This window comes from Cyrtonyx montezumae, unplaced genomic scaffold (assembly GCF_038088225.1).
Source record: "Cyrtonyx montezumae isolate F1298 unplaced genomic scaffold, pur_monq_1.0 scaffold_11, whole genome shotgun sequence".
Taxonomy (NCBI): domain Eukaryota; kingdom Metazoa; phylum Chordata; class Aves; order Galliformes; family Odontophoridae; genus Cyrtonyx; species Cyrtonyx montezumae.
In genome coordinates, this window is record NW_027071837.1 from 1103612 (window position 1) to 1119875 (window position 16264).

The window sequence follows — 16264 nt, forward strand, 5'->3', positions numbered from 1 at the left end:
CCCTGGATATCAGCCGGGCGGTGGGCACAGGGGGGCTCGGCAGCCCCAGCTCAGACACAGCCCCGTGCAAGGTGGGCTCTGCCCTAAAGCAGTGCCCCAAAAGAGAGGGGGCAGGACGTGGGTCCGGCGTGGGGAGTTCACAGGCGCAGGATGCGAACGGTCGGGGATTCTCGGCAGCAGTCCCTGCCTTCGATCAGGGACTTTCAGCTGATTTCCTCCTTCCTGCGTGCCCTGCAGACCCGCACCCAGGCCCTGGGGGACGGGCTGGGGCTCCCCGGGACGCGCGGGTTCAGCCAGAGGCCGGCGGCTCCCGGGTGGAGCTGCCCGGTCCCACATCTGGACAGATGTGCTCTGAGAACAATCCGGGGTTGTTCTGCTGCAGCTGCCCTTGGCCCGAGAGCATCCAGTGCTGGCGGTGGGGAGGGCTCAGCCCCCGCTGCTTGGGGGAGGTGGGGAAAGGGAGGGAGGGAATCCAGCACTGCTGTCTGTCCGGGGAGGAACCACAGCCCAGAAGCAACAAAATGCTCTCCATGGTGTGAGAGACCCCGGGAAAAGTCAGACTGCTGTGTCTTTAGATAGAATCAGCTATGTGTGGCATATGCAAGTAGGGGAACAAATGTTATTATTATGTCTTATTCTGCCAGGCACATCTAGGAATGGAGCACCCGTTCTACTGCTGCACCCAGAACAGAGCCAGCCCCAGGGTGGCTTGGGGACACAGCAGCTCCCTTCCAGGCCCGGTGGGGATGTGGCAGTGAGGGCTGCATCCACCCTGGCTCCCACGCAGAGCTCTGCTTCATGTCCCCCCACCCAAGGGCCAAGCGGTGGGAGCACAGTGGTTGTGTCTCAGGGGGTTTGCTCCCCTGGCACTGAGCTCACCTGTGGCCCCGGGGGTCCCGGTGGGAGCTGGGGGTGTGCAGGCTGCAGGCACAGCTCTGGTGCAGGGCAGGGGAAGAGCATCTCTGAGCAGGGAACTCCCGCAGAACCCTCCTCTCTCCCAAGCACAGCGTTCCTCCCTGATGCTTCATTTCCACGGTGGTTTCGCTGGATCACCTGAGCCCTCGTGCAGCCCTGCCTCCCCCCACTCCAGCGGTTTCTCTTTCCCTTCCTTGTGGCTTTGTGGGCTGTTTTTCCCCTCCATCGTCGTATATGTCTCCTTTCCCACTTCCGCAGCTGCTGACACCCCCCTCTCGCTATCTCCTTCCCCCGTCCATGCCGCAGCCTATTTATGGGGCTCTGGGCAGGGGCTGGAGCAGAGCAGTGGAGCTACGAGCAGGGCTGACGGTGCCACCATGCGGAGTGTCCCCGGGGCAGGATGCCTGCTGCTCTGCCTGCTGCTGGCCATCGTCGGGGCCCAGGCTGGTGGGGAGGTGAAGCCCAGGTGCCAGCAGGTAAGGCTGCTGCTTCCCGAGGCTGTCACAGCCCTGTGCTGGTTCAGAGTGCAGCAAAGGGAGATCTCACACGCTTCTCCCCACAGCACTAACCTCACCCGGCCCCCAGCTCCTCGTCTGTCCCTATCTCCCCACTTTCCTGCTCCCCTCTGCTCTCTTGGCTTCAAGCTGTTTGCCCGTAGCCTTTCCCAGCTGCTCCCCATCAGTGGCACCTTTCAAACCAATGAGACCAGTTCCAGGGGATAGGACGGGACAGGGATGCTCTGCAGGGCAACACTGTCAGTGATGCCATTAATTTTTCACTCACTGCATGAGGACAGCCTACGGGGCCAGGGCATGGGGCTTCTCACACCTCCAGGAGCACCATCAGGCAGACGTTGCCTTCCTCTCCCTCACTCATCCTCAAGGGCTAAGGCTTAGGAGCGCTGGCTGTGACCTGCACCCAAACCAGCAAATTGCACCACGCACAAGAACAGATGCCAAAAAGCAAGGTTCTTCACCACCCAAAGCCCATCCTGTGGAGAAGCAGCTTCTGTTGTGCTCACCCCTTCCCACTGCAGGTGCTGAGCAGATGGCAATGAGCAGCTCTTCTGGCTGGAGCTGTGCCATCCAGTGCTGATGGGTTTCCCCATTTCTCTGTAGAGCCCCACCGAGGTGTCCTGCAGGGCTGCCGGGCTGCGCAGCTTTCCCGAGGACCTTCCCCGAGGAGTGAAGCACCTCGAACTGTCCCACAACCTCCTCCAGAACCTGTCAGAGAGCTGCCTGCCCACGCTGGAGCAGCTCGAGCACCTGGACCTGCGCTCCAACCTCCTCGTGGCCATCTCGGGGCCGGCGCTGGCCCGGCTGCCCCGGCTGCACTCACTGCTGCTGGGCTCCAACCGCCTGCACCGCAGCTACAGGGACAACGCGGTGGCTTTCAGAGCACTGCGGGGTATAGAGGTGCTGGACCTGTCAGACAACGGCCTGGAGAGCCACATGGTGGGGGGTTTCCTGGGCGGCCTCGCTGCACTGCGGGTGCTGCACCTGCCCGGGAACAGGCTGAGCCAGCTGCCAGCGGGCGTCTTCCAGGGCTCCCCGCGGCTGAGAGAGCTGGACCTCAGCAACAACTACATCATGGACATCGAGGAGGGAGCGCTGGAGGTGCTGCGGGAGCTGGCGGTACTCAGCCTGGCCCTGAACAGCCTGCACTGCCTCTCCAGCTTCAGCCTATGGCAGCTGCAAGTCCTGAACCTGAGCCACAATGCCCTGGAGCTGTTCGGCTGGGAGGAGGGACAGGGTCCCTACCTGCTCCAGGTGCTGGACCTGAGCCACAACCGGCTGCTCTCCTTCCCACAGCTCCCTGCTGCGCACCGCCTCATGCATCTCAACCTCTCCCACAATGCTATCACTTCGCTGGACCCCAGTTCACACCACCCAGCACAGTTTGTGCTGCGCTACGAGGAGATGGCGAGCTTCAACACATCGCTGGGCACCGCAGCCAGCCTGACCCACCTGGCCGAGCTGGACCTCAGCTACAACTGCCTGCAGCTGCTCCCGCTGCTGTTCTTCCGCACCATGCGCTCCCTGTTCACTCTCAGCGTGGCCATGAACTGCCTCCAGGACATCACCATGGAGCTGCTGGCCAGGGATGGGGATGAGGACAGGAATGGCACGGCCACGTGGCAGGAGGACGCAGCGCTCCCCGTGCGCTCCATGGACCTCCATGGCAATGCCATCCGCACTCTGCCCCGTTGGTTCTTTGATGCCCTGCCCCAGCTGGAAGCCATCGACCTGAGCTCCAACAGCCTCCGACCCTGCGGGGGTGACACGGGGGGGACGTCGGGAGGGAGCTCTCTGGGGGCAGAACCCTGCACCGCCTTCCACAACATCCCACACCTGCAGCACCTCAGTCTTCGTAGGAACGGCCTCACCCAGCTGCTGCCCCACACCTTCAGCCAGACCCCGCTGCTGTCCCTGGACCTCTCTGAGAACCAGGGCCTGGCCGTGCTGCAGGTGGCACTGGAGGGGCTGGAGCACTCCCTGCAGCAGCTCTGGCTGCGGGGAAACCACATGGACAACAGCAGGGCTGAGATCCCCTGCCTGGACGAGCTCAGGGTGTTGGACCTCTCGGGCAACCGCCTGAACCTTCTGCCCACGGGTTTGTTCTGCTCCCCACTGCGAACCCTGGATGTCAGCGACAACGAGCTGCCAGCACTGCCCGAGCAGGCGCTGGTGGGGTGGACCCACAGCCTGCAGGCACTGTGCCTGGCAGGGAACCCCTTCCATTGCTGCGGGCTGGGCTGGCTGGATGCACTGCAGGCAGCTGCTGTGCAACTGCCCGACCTGCACCGTGCACGCTGCACCCACCACAGCATCACAAACAGGACAGCCCCGCTCAGCAGCCGCCCACCGTGGCCGTGCCCTCAGCCCTGGGATGGCAGCTCGCTGCTGCTGCTGGCAGCCCTGCTTGGCATCCTGCTGTGTGTGGGATGTGGGGTGTGCCGGCTGTGGGGCCGTGGGGTGGGCGTCCTGCAGCCCCAGCCCCAAACAGAGAGAGCGGCCGAGGGGGGGCCAGCACACAGCGACACTAAAGTATAGCCAGGAGAACAAACTGCAGCTCTGCGTTGTCAATATGATGGTATTTCAGGCACCTCTCCCAACATGCTGCGTGTTCTGCAGATGGGATCACACACACGAGGCAGAGCGGGGTCCCTGCAGCACATTCCTCGTGGGGAAGGAAGGTGCCCCCCACCCACAGGACTATGAGCACTGTCAGGAGAGGTTCTGCCCTGCTCACTGCTCACGGGAAGGGAACCATCCCTGCAGCCACCAGGAGAGCAGTGCCACCACCGTGAGCTCAGCAGCCTGGCTCCCAGCTGGCACCCATAGGGTTAGGAAGGGACGGATGAGGCTGTGCCCCAACCTCCTGTGGTTCACATCTCTGTGCTTCTGCTCTCAAAGTCCCCAGCCCAGTGCACCCACCGCTGTGTCCACACTCCTGGGGCGTTAGGGGACGTAAGAGCAGAACGGCTTGGTTCTCAGTGAAAATCCCAATTACTGAACTCCGTTTTTTATCACAGTTTTGCCATGAAGCAGAGAACGTTTCCTCGGTACAGCCCACCACCGGCTGCCCACACCCTGCTGGGCTGCAGCACTGCTCTGGATGGGACCTGGGGGTGGTGGCCCTGTGCTGCTGCTGTGCCTCAGTTTCCCCACCCAGCGCAGCGTTCAAGGGGCAGCAGGTGGGTGCTGGCTTTGCCACGGGGCTGAGAAATCAAGGAGAGGAGGGCAAAGAGGGGCCGAGGTGTGGAAATCAGTGCAGGGAAACAGTGCATGGTTCTCTGCATCTGTGTGATTCAAAAAGCGGTGCTCTGGGCCCCGTCCCAGCAGAGCCCCGTGGTTTTGGTGCTCAGAGCTTTCTCTTGATTGAACATGAGGTTGGGAGATCTGAAGAATGTTGGTGTGTCAAACAGTGGAAACAGTGGTGTCAAAACGCTGTGATTTGTGCCACGCTGTGTGACAGTGTAACTTCTGGACAGAGGAGAGCGCTGGGGGCTGACAGACCCCGACCCTTTTCAAGAGAATCAGTTGAGAAATCCAACAAAGCTCATTCCTTCCAGTGGAAAGCTTTCTCATGTCACTGAATCACTCCATTTTCAAAGTAAAATAGATTTTGTCAGAAGTTCCCAGCTAGCTGTTCTGCTAACTCCAGTGGAAATCACCTTGCCTGCAATTAACTCAGGCACAGCTCAGCTTTATCCCCTTTTCTCCTCGGGTACAGGAGCCCGGCTGGGAGCTGTGGGCGGATTCCCCCTCATGCTGCCCCTCCAATAGACACAGCTCAGCCCACCCCTGCCCCAGCTCTGCTGTAGGATAACACAGGGCCACGCAGTTGGGGATGCTGCATTCCTGCTCCACGTCGCAGCCAACACACAGCCACGATAGCAGAGCTGCTGCTCGAGGTGTCCCTCCTTTTGAGTTTTTTTGCTGCTAATGATCTTAAAACCACGACCCCCCCCCCCCCCTACTGCAGGTAGGTGGGATTTGTTTCCAGCAGCTGCAGCGTTCGCTCCGTGGCTTCAGGATGGGGCCAGGGCTGAGGGCAGTGTCTCTTCCCCGTCCCATCCCCATCTGCACGTCCTCCAGGACCTCTGCCCGGTGCTCTCCCTCCCGCGGGACGGTGCCACCGCTGCTTCCCATTATCGCCCCCTGCCACCGCCTCGGCTGCGTGACTCAGTGCCACCCCCGCCAGCCACTCCTGCCTCACTGGTGAGGTCGAGCGTGTCATACATGACACTCTTTTCGTCTCCGCCGGGGCTCCAGCCAGACGGGGACCTGCAGCACCCTTTAACACTCAGCCACAGAGCTGCTGGCAGCGAGCGCAGCGTTGAGGTGCCCCCAGGCATCCCCTGCCTTGTTCTCAGGGGCAGCCATGTGGATGCAGACAGCTGTTGTGCAGCTGGGTGCCCCCACCCCACCGCCTTTTATCCCGGTGCCCCGGGGACGGGGCGTGCAGCAGAGCCCAGTCTGTGCTGGGACACCGCTGTCACAGTCACCCCATGGCAATGTCCCCACGTGCTCCGTTCCCTTTGAGCCCGCACCCAGGGCGGCTCACAGCCGTGGTCCCTGTCCCCAGCTGTAAGGTGCTGCTGATCCAGGCAGAGCTGAGCGAGCACCGCGGGGAGCGGGGACACAGTGTCACTGTGCGTCGGTGTCCCCACACATCGGTTTTGGGCACCTCGGGCAGGGCGCTGCCTCCCGCAGCCGTGTGAGCATCCACCCTGCACTGAGCTCACCGACACCTCGGGAAGAGGAACCAGGTGGTCGGGCTGAGGTCACTTGCCACCACCACCACCGGGGCACCTCCGGTACCACCCCCACCCCAGCACATGACATGGGGTGGTGGCCACATTTCACAGGTGTCCCCCCTCTGCTCTCGCACCGTATCTGCCCTGGCTGCACATCACTGCACTTAATCCCAGGCAGAGCAGGGAACGCCTTTCCCAGTCTGGGAATCCCCTTCCTCGCCTCCTCCTCCTCAAGGCAGCCCCACATGGAAGTGGAAGAGGTATTTTTAGCACTTGCCCTGTGCTTGCTTCATGGATGAGGCTAGAAAGAGGAAGTGACATCAAATGAAGGGCAGCTTTGGCTTTAAAAGGAATCCTTTCTTTCCGACTATTCAGCCACTGCAAAACTTCTGTAAAGAGGGGTTGGTAGAAATCACCTGGTGGGAGGCAGCGAGTGGGAGGCGGGAGGTTGGTGTCAGACGTGGATGCTCAGGGTCACAACCCTTGCCATCCCACTGCCACCTGTCCCCTGCGTGTCCCAGCGATGGCATCTCCGGATCCAGACTATGACACCATCCGCACTGAGCACGCGAGGATCGCACTTTGCCCACACCTCTGCCCTTCCTGCCCCTCCTGCCCAAATCCCCATTGCAGCACCAGCTGTGCTGGCAGATGTTTTCCTCTTGCTGCGAGGGGCAGTGGGTGGTCTTTGCTGGGTGACTGCTGCCCCGTGTGCTTGATGGGATGCTGCAGGGTGAGCACCTCCCAGCACTGCCAACTCCGCTTTTCCCCCCTCAAAAAATTCCTCCTTCCTCCAGAAGCTGCTCGGATTTCCCCACGATGTCCTCCTCCAGGTGCAAGGCCTTTCCCCGTTCCCTAAGGTTGAAAAAAGGGAATCTACGGGGAGAAAAATTTCACAGGTGGAATGAAAGGTCGGAGTGAAAGGCCCTTTTGGGAGCACAGGATGGAGAAGTGTGGACACTGCCTCTGGCTCTGGCCAAGGTGAGAGAAGGATCTGCAAAAGCCGTGGTGTGAAGGAGGTGGGAAGTCAAAAAAGATCAGGGACTTCCAGAGACCCTCATGTGCTGTATCTCTACATGGCAAACCCATCACGACAGGGGCACCAGGGGGACTGTGTCCTTTCACAGCCCTTGGTGGAGGAGGGTGGGATTCACACATGGGTTTCCTCTCTGACACTCACCACCCAGGATCGGAGTAAATGGCCCAGAGTGGGTTTCTTTTACAGAGGACAGCAGTGCTGAGCCCGAGGTGTGGAAGGAGCAAAGCAAGCAGCAGCTGCTCCAGGCAGCAGGGATGCTGTAGGAGGTGCTGGGCTGGCGAGGGAGCAGCGGAGCTGGGGCTGAGGAATCACCTCTGGCCCTGCAGTGCTTCCCTGCTCTGACCGTGGAGGTTGTGCCAGGCAACTCTCCACCTTTCTTTTTTCTCTTTTTGTTCATCCTTTGTACTTATGCTCAGGATTTGGGAATGACCCCAGCCTTTTCCTAGTGTGGGTACGGACCCTGCCCCATGAGGTTGGATATTAGGAACAATTTCTTCTCAGAAAGAGCAGTGATGCAGCAGCACAGCTGCCCAGGTTGTGGTGGGGACACCTTCCCTGGAGGTGCTCCTGAACCGTGGGGCTGTGGCACTGAGGGAGGTGGGGATGGGCACGGTGGGGTGGACTGGGGATCTGAGAGAGCCTTTCTGAGTTCAGTGATTCTGTGATGTGGGGTGCAGAGATGCCCGAGGTAAGGAGGTGGGCTCCAGAGGAGGATGCAGTTTTCCTGAGCCTTCATGCAGGCTGGGGAAGCTGCTGCCCCACTGCAAGATCCATTAGGGCACTTCCCAAGGGTTAGATTCTTATCACAAGGGGAACGAGGCGGGATGAGTCCTCAATTGCCCCATGGAAAGAAGGAACTTTCTGGCTGTCCCAACAGCACCATTGTGTTTCACCTCTAAATGAAAGAGGAGACGTCTCTCTGGTGGGAGGAAGGAGATGAGCTCTTCCATCTCTTGAAACTGACCATGGATGTTCTTGCAAATCAGTCAGTGGAGTGGGAACCAGGAGCAGCCACTAGATTCTTGTTTCCACCCTCTGCAGGCGCCGAGTGAGTCCCTGGATACCATGTGCAAATGCCACGGCGTTTCAGGGTCCTAGTTTGGTGAAGATCTGCTGGAAAGAGCTGCCAACTCTGGGTGAAATCACCTCTGAGCTCAGGTCCAAGTTCCTGGCGGCCATCAGGGTGAGCCACCAGCTCGTGGGGCACAGAAAGTAGCTGAAGCCCACAGAAACAGACATCAGAGTGGTGAGAAACACAGACCTGGTTTATCTGATCAGCTCCCCCGACTACTGCACACCCAATGTCCACCTGGGGTCTCTAGGGATGCAGGATAAGTAAGGACCTGCTGCATATCTGCTCTAAGAGCCACCCACACTGAGCTCCCATTGCTGTGTCAGCAGAAATGCTGGGTGCCGGGCAGTGCGAGCTCTCAGCGGTGTGGAGAAGGTTTGTGCAGAGTGGGTACCACCACCACCACCCATGGGTGGGCACCAGCTCTGTGGGTGGGAGGCACACTCCCTCGCTCTGACCTGTGCATCCCCCCTTGGCAGGCAGTGCAACAAGACGTCTGCCAGCAGCAATGGCTGCATCCTGCTGTGCTGTGGCCGTGGCTACAACGCTTACACGGAGGAGGTGGTGGAGAGGTGTGACTGCAAGCACCACTGGTGCTGCTACGTGGTGTGCAAGAGGTGGAGAGATATGTCTGTAAATAGCATGGGGCATCACAACAGGCAGCAGGACTTGTGCTGTGTCCTCCAGTGTGCAGCTGGAGACCGGGCACCACCTGCAAGCAGTGCTATGAAGGGCACTGTGCTGCGAGCCTGGGCTCCAGAGCTACAACAGAAGACCTCAAACTGGGTGATGATGGGAAGCCTCAGACCAGAGGACAACCTCTGCCCCATCTCTCCAGGGCAAGACAAAGGGCTGCCCTCCTGCAGCTGAGCAGCACCCAGCCCTCTGCCTCCAGCTGGGGACAACCATTCATCACTCAGCACACACAGGCCCTGTTCTGCAGGGGCGAATGAGGACCCTGTGCTGCCATTGTCCTTTCGCAGGAGGTTTTTGACAGTGGCCTGAAAGCCAGGAGTGATGGATGAGAAGAGGGGTAAAGAGCTGTCCATGGGGAGAGGCTGCAGGGAAGAAAGCTGCTGAGGGTGAGAGGGTCCTGGCAGATCCTCTGGGTCCAGGTTTCTGCTGTGGGTTCACCCGACAGCACTGAATGTTCCTCCTCATGGGCAAACGCTGTTCAGTGCTTTTTGCAGCATCTGAAATGAAGAGCAGAGGCAGAGTCGGCTGTGGCTCCAGGAGACAGAACTCATTGCTCCACTCCACAACCCGCATGGAGACAGCCGCAGGTCCCACGGTGACAAGACTTCAGCTGTGGCTGATGGCAGCACACACTGCTTGTGGGCAGGAGCAGACCCGAGCAGGGCAGAGCAGCAGAACCACACCTCAGCTGCATGCTCACAAAGCAGCACTGAAGCTCAGCCCCCAGTCACAATCAGTGTTTGCTTTGGAGGTGGAAGCCCATTCAATGTGTGGTGCCCTTCCTTCCTCTGCTTTCACACCACTGACACTTCAGCTGCTCCGTCCACCCCCTGAGCCCAGGTGTGCTGGCAGCAGCCTGGAGAGACAACAGGACTGCAGGGTCCCGAGGAAATAAGAATGACTCTTTAGTCTCAGTGTAAGCAGGACTCCGGCATGTGCTGTTTGAATAAATGTACCATACCATGTGTCTGTGGCACAGCTACGTGTCACACCCCCTCCATCCCCTTGCCATTCAGCTGGCCCCAAAGAGAGCAAGGCTGGAAGGAGAGTGTGATGCACAAAGCATATGGTTCTGGTAGCTGGAAACAGAGGCAGTCGAGGCTCATTTTCTGATCCTTGTGCACGTGCCCATAAACGTCCTGAGGAGAACCCACAGCACAAGGAGCACAGGTAGATGTGCCTGAGGTCCCAGGACGGCTTCCTGCAGCTCCCACCACGACCCAGAGACTCTGTTGGCTTTGTGTGTGCCTTGTGTAACTTGTGGTTAGCATTGAATGGAGTTGGCTGTGCTCAGCCCTGAGTCCAGCTGTAAGATTACTCATTTCCATATTCATTCAATCATTTTTAACAGCCTCAGCTGGGTCACAGAATCAATTCATAAGCTTTTATTGTAAACCATCCCCTCCGTTTAATGTGCTCCAGGTTTCTCTATTAACAATGAGTAAGAGCTGAGAGTCCAAGGTGGCTTGAAACAAGGCTGGGAGCTGGAAGCCAAAATCCTCAGGGGTGAAGCATATGCTCACATAGCTAACCAAGTGAGTTAACCATCATTATCAGTTGTTAATGCAGCACTGACTCGGTCTGGCTGCTGACATACAGCCTTCACAGAGCCACGGGAAGGCCACAGCTGTGAGGCTTCCGCTGCAGCAGCAAGGGCCAAGGAGCTATCTCCAGTTTGTCTTTCAAAATGCAATTAGGAGTTTGTCACCAGCATTCCTCAGAAAAGACAGGCTTCAGCTGCAACCTGGCTCCGTGCTCAGGGCAGGGCTGAGCAGAGAGGTAATGCAGGTCCTTAATTAGAAGGATTGCTTAAATACCTTCCCCTAAACCCCCCACTGCAGGATCAGAGGGAGGTGAAGCTGGGAGGGGCTGTGAACTCCTCAGAGCATTGCAAAATGAACTGGGGAGAAGAAAAGAGGGGAAGGATGCTGCGAAGTGAGAGATTCTGCCAGAAGGGTGGGAAATGTGATTTGCATTTGGTAACTGCAAACACACATTGCCTGGGGTGTAGGAGAGGAGCCACAATAGCTAGGAGTGCCCTGGGGAGATGTCCTGATCCCCTCCTAGAGAGGTCCTGTTTGAATTTCTGCCTAGGAATAAGCAGGGTCAAGGGTGGAATATGAAGAGCCCTGTCCTCCTCTTGCTGCTTGCATTCTCTCTGCAGACCCAGCAGGGAAGGGCTGGAGGGGCGGTCAGCAGTGGGATGCTGGGCTCTATCTATGTCCTGTGGGAAATGGGGAAGTGCTGTGATTAGTTGAAGAGTGCAAAGGGGTCAGGCTGGCAGGAGGGGCTGCGGTGTGGGGTGGTGGCAGTTCACTGACAACGTTTAGAATGGGAAGTGCTGCAATCTGAGTTTGCAGCTGGACTTTCCAGCCTTGTGAGATCTGCTAGGCTGGAGGAGTCTCCTCAGGACTGGGAACCAGAGTGAGGCGAATGAAATCCAGCAAGGGATCGAGAGGGAATAAACCATCTGCTTGGCCCCGAGGTCTGCTGGGTGTATTTTCTATCTCTAACGCTACCAGGGTAGGAAAGTCAGCAGAAGGCTGCCAAGGGAACACAGAGCCCTGTTCCCCCAGACCAGCACAGCACCTTCAAGGTACAAGATGGGAAAACTTGGACCTGACATCACCCTCAGGTGGCTTCCAGCACCCATCAGCGCAACTGCCAGAGAAATCAGTGCAGGAGGGATTTTCCTCAGCTGTCTGCAACTTTGCTTCCACCACAAACACCTCAAGGTGTGGTGGGTGCCTCTTCAGGACCTGATTTCTGCTGGACAACGGTGGCAGCAGTGTCCTTGACACTCTGTAATGACTACTTTTGCAGCCCTTCAGACACATCCTCCCTTGATTCTTCTGCCCCACTTTCACAATCAGTCCTCTCCGGACCGTGGCAGACTGCTGTCATTACCCTCTGCTTCACAAACCCTCATCGGGCTCACTGCTAATGTGACAGATCTACCTCTTTGACTTCTCTGTCATTACCCATTTTCCCCATGTATTGTGGCTTTTTGTTTATCTGTCTCTGGAAGTGAGACTCCCACAGTTGAATTCTTTACGGTCATGGCAGAAATTCTTCACTTCCCAGTGCTGTGAGCTGACCCAGGAGAGATGGCTCCGAATGTGGCCAGTAAGCAGAAGAAAACCATCCCTGTGCATGGAATATGGTGAGAATCAGGCAAAGGGTTTGCTCTGAAAAGCCTCCTCTCCGTTATTGCTCAACTTTTGTGTTTGAAAAGAGTAAAACAGGAGTGAATGTGACTATTCCCTGCTTAACTAATTCTAGGAGGACAATCCAAACAATGGCAACAAGATGTTGGTAAAATCTATGGAGGAAAGATGACCCTGTGTTCAAGAACACTGGGATATTTCTTCTCTACAGCCCTGGACTGTAGCTCTGAGAGGAGAGTGCCTGAAGACCTCCATCTGTGTCAGCACAGCTCCTTCCTTCTACTGGCCCCAAGGAAGGCTGAGCCAGAACGAGGGGAAGACACAACTGAGCCACTGTTTGGGGCTCAGCTGCTGATCAGTGCCTGTCCTGTTGTAAGGACCTGGGGAATGTTACCTTGACCTTTGGTGCTCACAAGTGTCACACCACCAGATACAAACATGAGTGAAGACTTGTATTTAAGGAAAAACCCTTGCCTCTTTGTTCTCCTTTATTTCTAGGGTGTTCAGCAATGTCATGAAGTCCTGAGGATGACAACTAATGAACAGGGATTGCCCTTGTGGGGATCTTCAACTGGGAGATGTAGGTGAGTAACAGACATAAGACCAGAGGGGGAACTGGTCTGCAGTCCAAGGGCCCTTGAGCATTGCTTAAAGGGCAGCTGCAGCAATAGCTGTGCTGGGTTCAGAGAGGAAGGAGATTTCCATCCCTTCTTTGAGGTTCAGCAGGCTGGAAACCCTTCCAGCACTCACCTTGCAGTTGCTCAGTAAAATTCCCAGATGCAAAAGGCTTCTACAGAGAACAGCACTCCAAAGATAAAACCTCCCTCAGTGCTTTCTTGTTGCTCTCCGTGACAAAACTAATGTGGCAAAGAGCTCAGGAGCACGATGCTATCCAGCACTCTGAGGCCTTTTCCAACCAACTTTCTGCCATTATTGAAAAGATGCCGTGGACTTCTTGTTGAACGGTGATATTTCATCTTTCTTCTGTTTATCTGTGGAGAAACCACCTCTGAAGGCAGTCAGAGAGATAAGGCAGGGTGGGGGCTGCAGATCAGCCTCCTTTACAAAGCAGAAGCAGCCACAAGCTCAGGAGCTGCCCAGCGTCTCTATGCCATGGGGCTTTTCCAGGCATGCCCTGGAAGTGTGGCCAGGCAGGTTTTGAGGACTTTCTCAGTTTGTATATGTGTCAGCCTCGACCACTGTGCAGTGGAGCAAGGGATTTCCAAGCGTGCTTCTGTCTGGCTGGAGCATTACTTGTGAGCGCTGTGCTGTAGGGGATAGCAGGAGCTCTGACACCTTCCAGGATGGCTGGGGAGCACCAGGTGGGCCCTCTGGTTGTGCACTGCCAGCTGTTTTCCACATATGCTTTAAATGCAATACACCACAGCAGTCCTAGGTTTGCTACGTGTATAGCAGAAGGCACGAGGTCATGTTTTGTGGCTGAGAAACGTAAGAGCTGCCCAGAACCTGCAGCAAGGCTGGGCCCTGGACATTGACTTCATGCTGAAAACCTACCACACCAAGACACGCGATAGAATGGGAGAGCAGGAGAGATCAATCCTCCTTGACAAAGCCCAGGCACTCCTTTTCACATGTAGCAGGACTAATCACATCCACCCTCCCTGCAGTCAGGGGCTCGCTGGGTAGACAGACCACGGGCAATTTGGTCGCTAGCCCTTACTGATTTCATGGGCTGCAGTGTAAGTGAAGCCTGTCCTTGCCCAGTTGGGACAGCAGACAAAACCAGGGGTAATTAACTGTTAGCAAAGAGCTTTAGGAGCTTCCAGCTAGCAAACAGGCTCAGCCACTTGGCTCTTCCTTCTCCGTCTTGGAGGAAACAGGGCTTTACATAGATTTCCTGTTCTCTCAGCCCAGCTCGCATGGTAAGCAGTGATACTGTGCTGCCCGAGGCCAGTCCTGCTCTGCCACTGATAGTCCGGGTGAAAACTGGCCCCTCCTTCCTGATTTTAAAGAGAGGGGAAGCGGGCTGACATCCCATGCTCCATTATCAGCCTATGCACAACCATTTGGAGAGCAAGCAGATAGCTCCTGGTGAACCTGTCTGGCTTGTTCTGAGGAGTGAAGGCCTCCAAGAAGAATGCCTAAAGGAGACGTTTAATCTTTAACAAACAGAGATATCCTTTAGGCAGTGTGATCTCTGAACTACTTAGAAGCTACCTCGATAACACAGAGGTGAAGGAGCTCGCTCCAGCATTCTGTATTGCTCCGATCCTCAAAATGTTGTTGAAATTTGGAATCTGGGCAGGGGGTGATGATGTGATAGGTTTACTGTGGGTTTTAACTAATGCACACGAAGGTGAAAGATGCTACATCCCCAGCAGTGCTGCCTTCCTAATGAAGGTGAACTGGCCATAATTGTTGGGGATTTCACAGTGTCTTCTGCCAGTGAGGAACAAACGGCTGTAGATTCCTGGCCCTGTTCTACTTCCAGTTATCACATTAATTAGTTTTCCCACTGCTGGACACAGTGTTCTTTACTTCCTGTCTTGTGTGCAGGAATACCACAGAACGATGTGCTAAGCTGCTGACATAGCTCACACCACTGGTGTCTGTGTTCTCAGTAAAAAACGGTCACGCAGAGGGAGGATGACAGGAAAGCACAACCATCCAGGTGTGCTCAGGACACAGCATACAGGAACCTAAACCCACCGCTCTTCAGCTTTTATGATTAACTTTTTATCAGGCTATCTCACGTACGCACAAATAGAGCAAATAGAGCAAATCATAAACTGACTCATCTGTGGAAACGGAGTGCTTCCAGCCTGCCCTGGATGATTGTCACACCATATAAATTTTTCACATCTAGGTCAATGACTTGTGTCGTGTTCCTGCGTTTGTACAAGCCCAGCTTTAACCCTTATCTGTCTTAGGCCTGTTTTAATTTTAGGGGTACTGTGGTAAGGGACTCGAGAGCCAACCAAAGAAAAGAACTCGTGGAGAAGAAATGGCAGCGGGCACTGCAGCTAATCAGCACGACACATCTCTGCGCTGCCAGGTGTCCACGGTGCCCGAGTTGTGCAGATGCTCCGACCCACTCCACTCCCAGGCTGTATGGGGATGGTTGTGTGCAGAACAAGCACGTCCCAGCCCCGACGTCACCAGCTGCCATCGAGCAGGACAGGACCGTACGCAGCACCTGTCCTGGACACGGGGCAGGACACGCTCCCTTTGTCACCCCACATTTCTGCAGTAGCCGTGATGTGGGGCCCCTGGAGCGATCCATGGCCGCGGTGCTGCCTGCTGTGCGGGTGGCACGGTGATGGCTTGGCTCCCTCTGGTGCAGCCATGTGAGAAAACACGGCTGCCTGCACCCAACCGAGGGAGCTGAGCCCTGCAGGGCCTGCCAGCGTGGGACCCTGGGGCAGGGCGGCTTGTTATCCTGATCTTTGGTTGGGTTTGGTGAGATAATATTGATTACAATAATGGTTTCTGACTCTGGAGGGAACGTTCAATTCCAGCTTGGCTCCTGCTGCAGAGTGCTGTGCTGTGTGGACAAACTCTGCCCTTCCGCTGTGTTTTTTGTTTAATGAATGAAAAGAGACTCACACCATTGAGCAAATGGGAACAAAATCAGCAAAGCAATCATCTCCAGACGAGTGGGTATTGGAGCAAAAGTCAAAGAAGAGAGAATTGGAGAGGCCTGGAGCGATCCGGGGCGAAGCATTTGGGTGAGACGTGATCTCATGTAAACACAAAATACACCGGGCCCTAAAAACAGGGGCAGCTGTTTAAGTGCCCATGTGGGGTGCACTCAGCTGGGAGGGGAGCAGATCTAGAGAGGTGCGCTCATAACTCAGCTCTGTCCCTCTGATCCGTTTCCCTTCGGGCTCGGTTCGGAGCGGTCCCTTCCCGCTGCAATGATTCTGGCTGCAGTTCTGCAGCAGCATGCTTGGTCTGAGCAAGCTGAGCACGCCCATCCCCTCTCCCTTCCCAGTGCAGCCAACAAGCGCTGCTTTCACCCGTCCACAGGACACCGTCTTCTGAGCACTACTGAAGGAGTCTGGAGTTACAAGTAAGGGCATGCAGCCTGACAGGGACACAGCTCTTTGGGGTACGCCTGGGAGGGGCCACGGCCTGGCAGCAGCGCCTGC

General features: G+C 56.6%; 2 protein-coding genes across 2 annotated transcripts; both read left to right on the forward strand.

Annotated features, from left to right (window-relative positions):
• Nucleotides 1–1292: 1292 nt before the first annotated feature.
• Nucleotides 1293–4054, forward strand: LOC136044427 (transforming growth factor beta activator LRRC32-like). The gene is made up of 2 exons (XM_065729752.1): nucleotides 1293–1391; nucleotides 2034–4054. Exons 1-2 carry the CDS (start codon nucleotides 1293–1295, stop codon nucleotides 3966–3968), a joined length of 2034 nt encoding a protein of 677 aa, XP_065585824.1. The 3' UTR covers nucleotides 3969–4054.
• Nucleotides 4055–7082: 3028 nt separating this feature from the next.
• Nucleotides 7083–12969, forward strand: LOC136044474 (protein Wnt-11b-like). The gene is given in 6 exon segments (XM_065729800.1): nucleotides 7083–7159; nucleotides 7366–7426; nucleotides 8259–8312; nucleotides 8314–8552; nucleotides 8769–8906; nucleotides 12930–12969. Coding segments are annotated over 6 exon segments (609 nt in total).
• The last annotated feature ends 3295 nt before the right edge of the window (nucleotides 12970–16264 follow it).

Bases quoted from the DNA above. Each gene is read 5' to 3' on its own strand.
- LOC136044427 (XM_065729752.1), top strand. From the start codon at position 1,293: ATGCGGAGTGTCCCCGGGGCAGGATGCCTGCTGCTCTGCCTGCTGCTG. The intron at 1,392-2,033 runs GTAAGGCTGCTG...ATTTCTCTGTAG, and splicing joins TGAAGCCCAGGTGCCAGCAG to AGCCCCACCGAGGTGTCCTG.